Raw genomic sequence first — 8413 nt, 5'->3', positions numbered from 1 at the left:
CCATGGTATATTCACTTAGTAGTGACCCATGCTGGAAGAAAGATAAGTGGTCAAGAGCATCAATACTGGAAGAATGCACGCATGTATATGCTAGGCATGTATTCTTGTCTAGTGTGGGTGTTGGAGTTCGGTTTATTTATTTTTAATGAAAGAGGAACTATCTGTTCCCTCCCCAAAGTTTTGAAATGTCAGGAGTGGGAGAGTGCAGATGACACGGAGACCACTATTTCAAGAAGCATCTGCAAATGCAGTGAGGGCGAGTGAGGGAGCACTACGCAGGCTTCTATAGCCTCAAATGGGCAAAACTGCATCAGAGCTGGCTGGCCTGTAAAGTAACAACCCAGACTTCCTGTTTGCCCTTCAGTGAAGGTCTGTCTTTCCTCTCTTGGGGTGGAACAAATACCAGTATTAGGCATCTTCTGCCCCATTCTGCCTATTGTCTTCACTCTTTCAAAGTCTTCCACTGTTTTCTCTCCTCTCCCTTGTGTGCCTGCATCCTTTCCTTTTCACTCCTTTTTATCCCTCTCCTACCTTCTACTCCTAGTATTCCCTTTGAAAGAGCAGTAACAGTGAGACAGCCATCCTATGAAGAGATGTTAAGATGTGAGCAGAGGGAAGGTAACTAGGTAGCCAGTTTCCCCAATGTAGTTTCCAAAGGAAACTAATTGGCACTGAACTACCCTGTCACTTGTCATTTGCAGCTAGTTCTGCCCTGACAGCATTATCATTTACCATTTTTGTCTGCCACGCACACCCAGCCATGCAAATTACCAATGCTCAGGAAACACGGCAGAGGAACTTAGGCACGGCAGAAGGCCAGCAGTGCATAGGTGACTTGGTATCCATAAGTAATTTGAAAGATGACATTATTTTGACAAGGCAGGAGAACAACATTGCCTGTCCCAACAGGCTAGGACTGTAAGCATATATAGGATTTCTTTAGGTGTTGCTGTTAAAAACAGTCCAGGGCACTGGGGCATTCCCATCATCAGATACCAGACACATTTCAAAGGCAAACTCACTGCTGTGTATGATTCACATATCAATCAGGAGAAAGTGGCAGACCATTAGTTTGATTTACATTGTCTCAAAAAGACAATGCAACTAGTCATTTCATTTTGTGCAATTTTCACTATTTTCTGTATATCACAGGTTGATGTTTCTCTGATAAAAGTTACCCTCCCTGTTTATCAGTGCGGATCTCTGAGATAAAACAGGTGGAACAGAAATCAGCTGCAACATTAAAAACTGACATGAAAATTCAGGAAAATGAGTAACACCTACTTTGAATCTTGTTTATCTAGATACTGTGCTTAGTTTAGCTTGTTTGACTAATTATAAATTTAATTGCAACTCATGATTGCTCTTGCAGTTAAATAGCTACAATTGCTTGATTATTGGTGTTTTTTTTAAACAGAAGACTTGTTTCCTATGGGAATGAGGTTTTAGAGACTTAGCTGCAAATAAGCCCCCTAAGTAACCTACTGACCAATTTCAGTCTAATTTTGAGAAGGGTAGTGTCTTGAAAGTACAAAGTTTAGTGCCCCTACAAATGGAAAGGCAGCTCAAGCTTCTTCCATTCCTAGCAACAATCAAGCCCAACACATGCTGCTACTTGCCCTGTCAAAGAGAAAAGGGAGGTTGATGGGGAAGTTCTTGAAAAATTTAAAAAAAACAAAAGAAACCCTGGAAAAGCATGACAAAACCAGACATACAGTGATCAGAATGATAACAAAATAAATCAGTAGGAAACTCAACCCTGCTATTTCCAGTGCTTAAGGAACAACCTTTTTTTTTTTCTTTGAGTGAGCAGACTCATTCAATATATGCTGGTTCCATGTTGCTCCTCAATAAGGAAATTTGAAAATGTTTCTGCATAATTGTTTGCAGGTTTAGTTTTGACCATCAAGTTCCAATGCTGTGGTATTTTCAGGTTGGGGATCAAGACACTAAAGTTGCTGAAGCAAACTGGCCTTGCTGAGACAGATCTGCAGACAAGCAATTCTGGATTCATGTATGAATAACAGGGCATGTGATGTTCAACCTCTCCTGTTTGGTTAAGAAAATGCGTATTTCTGTGTTGCTATGCCCCACAAACCCCTCCCAGTAGTACAGCAGAAGTGAAACTTCTATATACTTACCGGTCCATTTATAATGTGACCTTCACCATAACATGAAGGCAGTACCTTCATCTAACTACCATTCAAATCACCATTTTCTGTTGGAAAAGTTATGAGAATGGAGAAAAATTCTGAGAAGAAAAAAGTTCTTAGGGCTGCTACAACAAAGGAATTTCATCTTTATCAGCTTTTAAATCCAAGAAAAAGGGTTAAAAAAAATTAATTTTTTTACAGGTGAAAACTATCCAGAAGAAAACACAGCACAACTAACTAGAAAATAATGATTAAACATTAAACAAAACATGAGGTCATGCTCAGATACTACCCACTGGGAAACTGCCATACTTCTCTTTTACGGGGTAACTCTGCAGCTGCTTGGTAGCTATCCCAGTGACTGCTACAACATCTGACCTACGGATCAGCTGAAAACTGGTGACCTGCCTCCATGCATTTCACACTTCACCTTCCTTTCTTTAGTTTATTTATAAAGCATACATTGAATATTCATTTAAAAAACTCAACATCCAGTCTGCCAAAGGTCACAAAAGCCAGACTGTCCCCAACTCCATAGCATTCAATTAGCAGAAATAAAAAGAACACCAAGCCCTGACCGTGTTTCACAAACACGTGGAGGATGAAGAGCAAGGAAAGCTATCCACTTAGAAAATACAGATTTTACAAACACAATGTTTGCAGGCATCTGTCCTTGAGACTTTCTATTTCTTCACTCCCTCATATTTCTTGCTTTATAGTTTTTTTTCAATCAATTATATCCTTCTAACTGCAATTTCCAGCAAGAGGTCTCAACAGATCTCCTAGAAATTACATTTATGTGTTTCATATGATTTATTGAAATAGCTCAGATAAAGACTTTCTGTCATTATCAACCTTAATTAGCAAGGACTCACCTACCACTTTAAAAGTGATTTCTGTTCCACCCTGTCACCTCTTTCCTCACAACCCAATTTCAGTGCACCCAATTAGAAGTTTTTTACTACAGGTCTTCAGCTGCAGTCCATCAGATAAGAAAAATCAGATATATTTTTTTCCCCTGAATAACATCAAGGCAGTAAGGATCTTAAAATATGATACTCCACCAGTGTTTTAGTTTGCCACAGAAAAGAAACAGGTTATGCTCCAAGGTGTGCTTTGCTGAACTTTGTGTACACTTAATTCTACCAGGAAAAAAAAAGTTCTGTCCCCTTTGCTGAATATTTTACTGCATGACTGTAGCATTACAAAGAAATTAACTCTACCTACTGCTAACATGTGGCAATTGGAAAAAAACACAACTAACCACTGCCCCCCAGTGACTAATTTACTCAGAACAGTAATATGCAAACATAAATTCAAATGAAATGAGTGATTAATGAATTATCACTTACATCTTTCAGTCAATTCCCTCTGTAGATAGAAGTTCTCACTACAAGAATGCAAGCTGATTTTAGGGACTGTGCTAGCTTCTTTCCATTCAGTATCTATGGTGCATATATTACTTGAAAACACATCTCCAGCTCCTGAGATCTTTTTCATCAGCTCTCAATTATCTGCTCCAAGCTAACTCCTCCCTTAAAAGCTCATTTTTTTCCACTGCTGACTTATCCTTTTTGACAGTTCTGGTCCTTTCCCCATGCCTTTCATTCAACCTAATTCTTCTTTTACATGCTACAGATATGTTTTTCTCCCCATGAGTCTCTATAAGAGTTCTTGAGTATTAGCAAGAATGAACATCTGTCACACCCAGAAACCGACAAATTCTGATCAATTTTACCAAAAGACATGCTAAATCAACACCAGGCAGGTAGCAAAATTTAGCACACAGCACTACCTGAATGTAGGCATCTTTCTTTAAAGTCCCATTTCTGCCAAAAAAAACAGGTCCAACCCTGCAAATTGCAGGTGTATACCTGACAAAATGTTACCTGGTGGAATACAAAATAGAAAACACTCCTGTAAATTTCTACAAGTCAATCTATAGTCACCAAAAGTTTCTTACTTGAGTTGGATGTCCTTTGGGCAAAATTCTAATCTATCAAAATCTACAAATAGAAAGAACAAAAAACCCACTTAGTGTTTCAGGCTTTTTTTAATATATGTCTAAAAAAAAAATAATTGAAGTACTAAGATAACACTTACCTAAGCCACATTCTCCAACTGCTACTACCTTTGCCTTATTTTTTTCAATCAGGTTTTTTAATTCAGATAAATATTGTTCAGGGCTACTCTGCTCAAATTCTCCACAGCGGGTAGGATGACAGCCAACTGTACTGTAAAACATGTCTAAAGCAAGACAGTATTAGAAAGCTTTAAGAAAAAAGAAAAAAAAAAAGAAAATTTACATAAGTTATAAACAGTATCTGTATCTGGACTTTTTATTATTGCTCATAATTTTAAAAGAAAACTCCCTTTGAACAACTTTATATTGGTGATAATTTTATTACACTGGTATTTTCTGCTTTTAAAATGTTAAGACAGTATCTCTAGTGAGCAGGGGGGTGCATGTGTTTCTTTTCAGTACACTTTATTTAGTATACTCCAAAACTGCAACTCAGGGCTGAATTATTCTGATGGAGTGGCCCTCAACAAATCATACAATTGTTGAGGTTGAAAGAGACCTCTTGAGATCATCTGGAAGAGAGATCATCTCTACAAGAGATCCTTGTAACAAAATTTTTACTCCAGGAATTTCCTGTGTTTTCTATTTTTATCTAGAAACAGAAATTACAGGAAAGACTGATTCCTTCCAACACGCAGAGATCTAAAGAGCAACATACAGAAACTCATACACAATGCATTCATCCCACTCTGAAACACAATTTCTCATTTTAATCTGAGGTTCTGTAAACACCTCCAGGGGCAGGTCTTTTTGAACTCTTAATTCTGAGCATGGAGAAGGTTATATTTTTGACTGACACCATAAGTTTAAAGTGAAAATACCATTTGTCTGTGCCAGCTGCAATGCATCTTTACTATCTTGTAGACTCCCACCTGTAATCAGAAACTTGGAAGAAGAAAAGTACTGTCAGGGAGTATGTTCTTCTTTGAACATCAAACAGAATGTTTAAGAAAACACTCAAGATACAAGAATTTAGAGAACATCAGAAGACAATTACTAATGTACATATGACAAAATTTCATAAATCGGTAACAAACCTCAATGGTCCTCAGGAGCCGGTAAATACACTACGTATCAAAACCTGATTTTTTTATCAAGTATCTCCTATGCTAAGTATTTAAACCATTAAATGAGTAAAATCTATTTGCAGCAATATTAACTCAGTTAAGACAATGACTCAAGAAACTTTATTTGTATTCAAGGAATGATATTCAGAAATATTATCCCTGTCTTACAGGTGGAGAAACTAAAAAACTCCCAAACACCCAAGACAAGACAGAAATAAGAAAGTAGATAAACCAACAAAGGAGTCTGTATCAGAGTCAGGATTGCAAATTTAAGAATTTCTGGCTCTGATCTTTTATTTTTACCTTCAGATCGAAGGTTATCACACCAGAATTGTTGCTTACAGTGTTTTTTGACCCACCACTTGCAGGATCTTGCACCCTAGGTCCCAATAAATCATGACTACACTGCTTTTGGACAACTCTTATCCCTACACATGCTACACCAGACTCAGTCAGCACCAAATTGGACACTTCTGCAGCATGCTCCATTAGAGATGGACACATCCCAACAGCATCACCAGAAAAATAACTTAAGCTGAAATTGGCTCAGCATACATACGGCACAGGGCAAAATTTCATAAAAAGTTACCATGAATCAGCAGCTGTATGGAAAAATAGAAGTATTTCCAAATAAAGAGATTAAACTTCTAGGCAAGTAGAAACAGTCTGGGACAGAAGAGACTTCTGACACCGTACAGGCCAGTAGCAAGACTGAAAACGTAGCTAAGGACACGGAACTCCTGAATTCCATTTCTGAATGCACTGTGCATCTTGAAAAAAAAAGTTATGCAGCCAATCTATTTTTGATGATAAAACAGGAAAATTGCCACTTACTTTCAGAGGGTGGTATAAGACTAAATAGTATTTATACAGCACATATAAATGCAGTAAAAGCGACTGTATTTGCTGCAGTGTGCTAACTTCTCCACCACTAGAGTTTTCTTCTTTTGTCTCCTGGTTTATTTCCCACTCTTTTCAGATGAGAGTCTTTCAGCAAACTTCTGAGATGTCTGTTCCTCTTCTAGAGGAGGGTTTGTTTCTTTATTTCTAATCCACCAGCCTTATTAGTGCAGTAGAACAGTTTGTGACCGTGCGCATTGTGTTCTATTTTAAGTCATATTTTTGTCTTGACAATTTATTCAGTTCAGAGAGAGATATAGGCAGGCTGGACTATTATAACTAAAGGAGTGTGGTCCACTGCTGAAAACACTGATTTCAAGCTAAGAGTTAAAAACCTGCTCATAATGATGCTGTTTTAATACACGTAAGCCAGTATTTATTAGCAGACATTCAGATGTCTCAACTGTAAGAATTGATGGGCGCTCCCAGCTCTTCTGCAATTACTGATTTCCTTTACACATATGAACATCTGAACGATTACTATCAGAAAAGTTTTTGAGTTTTGATTTGTAGCAGTAACTGTTGAGTGTGTCACTTGGGATACAAGAAGACACAAGTGGCTGCCTATAATACAACTAACATGGAAAATTATTTACTAATTGATTGCAGTAGGTCAGAGGAGAACATCTTCCTGTTCAAACTGTACAAAAGAAATTCTACATACATGTCACATATGATACCCCTGAACTTAAAATGATCAGCATCTAATGATCTGTGCAAATGACAGACAATGCTCTGCACAGAACACTTTCCTTTATGCTGTTAAAGAAAGTCACTCCATTTTCCATTGCAAGTCCCAGAAACATTTGTTTTAATAGTGGAGCACTAAAAAAACCAAAGTATTAGAAAGCAGTTTAAAATATTAAAAAAATTTGTTGCAAGAAATTACCTTTTTAATGCCAATTTTGACTGCTCTCTCTATGACATCCAAAAAGTCATCTGTGAAAGTTCATAAAAATGTCATAAATTGAACTTACAGTTTTACAGCATAATTTAACTACTTTTCAACTAAAAATCAATTTCATGCACTGGAAATGCCTATCATAAACAATCTTTAAACCACACCTGAGTAATTTTTAGAAGGCAATAACAAAATGCAATAACTAAAGATCCAACTTAAATCCAAGAAGTCAATGGAAGTTTTTCCACACACTTTAGTAGACTCTCTGTTTTTACATCTATATCTAAAGGCTGTGAGAGAAAAAAAAAAAGCATCCATTATAATTAGTAACTACAATTCAGCAATGCAATACTTTGATAGTTTATTGTTCGTAATTCTCAGACTGGTTTCTTCTGTGCAATCCTAATATAAATACATCAGCAATTTTCCATTTTGCCCTAGAAGCAGAGTTACTTGTATAACAACTTAATAGCAATTGGGTAGAGGAGAATATATTTTGCTTAGAACATCTAAATTATTTTGTCACACTTTCTTCTTCAAGCCATAGTAAATAATAAGCATCCAGTTTCTGAGGAGAAAAAAAAATTCTAAGTTCACTTTCTGACAAGAGGCTTCCATTTTAACAAGAGAGATGCTGTCTTTCAGCAGACACAAAGAAACATTTACCTTGATGTTTCTGTGTTCCTCTGTAGATTCCTCTGAACATAGGATCTGTCAGGTTAATACCAATATCTATGAAGAAAAAAATAATACAGGAATCAAATGTTATAGGCACTCTACATTTCATTCTGAGCATTAGCCAACTAGGGAAGACAACGGAAAGCATATCTTAGTGGTCCCTGACTACCACGTTGACAGGCCTTATAAAGCTTAAGCATAAGTTTCTTTGCATAACTTGAGACCTTACTCCTTACTACAAGTGACAGAAAAATAAAATTTTGCCCCTCTGTGCACCTCCAGACTTACTCTATGAGTGTATAAGGCATGCCCTGACAATCACCAAAGCCAATACATATATACTGTTTATTGCAATTAATTCTGCTTCTCACATGAGAATACAAATTTATCTCTGCCTTCAAGCACTAACAGAGAAGGCAAAATGCAGCATCTCACGCACAACCTTTACACGGGTGGGAGCAGCCGCAGACCGCCTCATACAAGCCGCCCGTTTTCCCTCCTGCTGCCCAGGACCGTGCAGCCTGGCCAGCAGCACGAACCAGAAAACCCGCACTGCCGACCCGGCCCAGCCCAGCCCAGCGCAGCCTTCTCGCCGGGGCCCCCAGGGCTTCCCCGGAGCCGCGGCCTCGCA

General features: G+C 37.8%; 1 protein-coding gene across 1 annotated transcript in view; it reads right to left on the bottom strand.

Moving 5' to 3' along the window:
- Positions 1-7810, bottom strand: part of TATDN1 (TatD DNase domain containing 1) — a 14605-nt gene extending 6795 nt beyond the window's left edge. Inside the window, exons 1-5 of the mRNA XM_009710036.1 lie at positions 7771-7810; positions 7093-7142; positions 5058-5121; positions 4257-4400; positions 4117-4159 (exon numbers count right to left, since the gene is read on the bottom strand). Coding sequence (XP_009708338.1) covers positions 4117-4159; positions 4257-4400; positions 5058-5121; positions 7093-7142; positions 7771-7810 — 341 coding nt within the window. The remainder of the gene's footprint in view (positions 1-4116; positions 4160-4256; positions 4401-5057; positions 5122-7092; positions 7143-7770) is intronic.
- Positions 7811-8413: the final 603 nt, after the last annotated feature.

This window comes from Cariama cristata, unplaced genomic scaffold, assembly GCF_000690535.1.
Source record: "Cariama cristata isolate BGI_N322 unplaced genomic scaffold, ASM69053v1 scaffold34581, whole genome shotgun sequence".
NCBI classification, from domain to species: domain Eukaryota; kingdom Metazoa; phylum Chordata; class Aves; order Cariamiformes; family Cariamidae; genus Cariama; species Cariama cristata.
The sequence above is the reverse complement of the archived record's forward strand: the minus strand, read 5'-3'. Positions and strand labels throughout refer to the sequence as shown.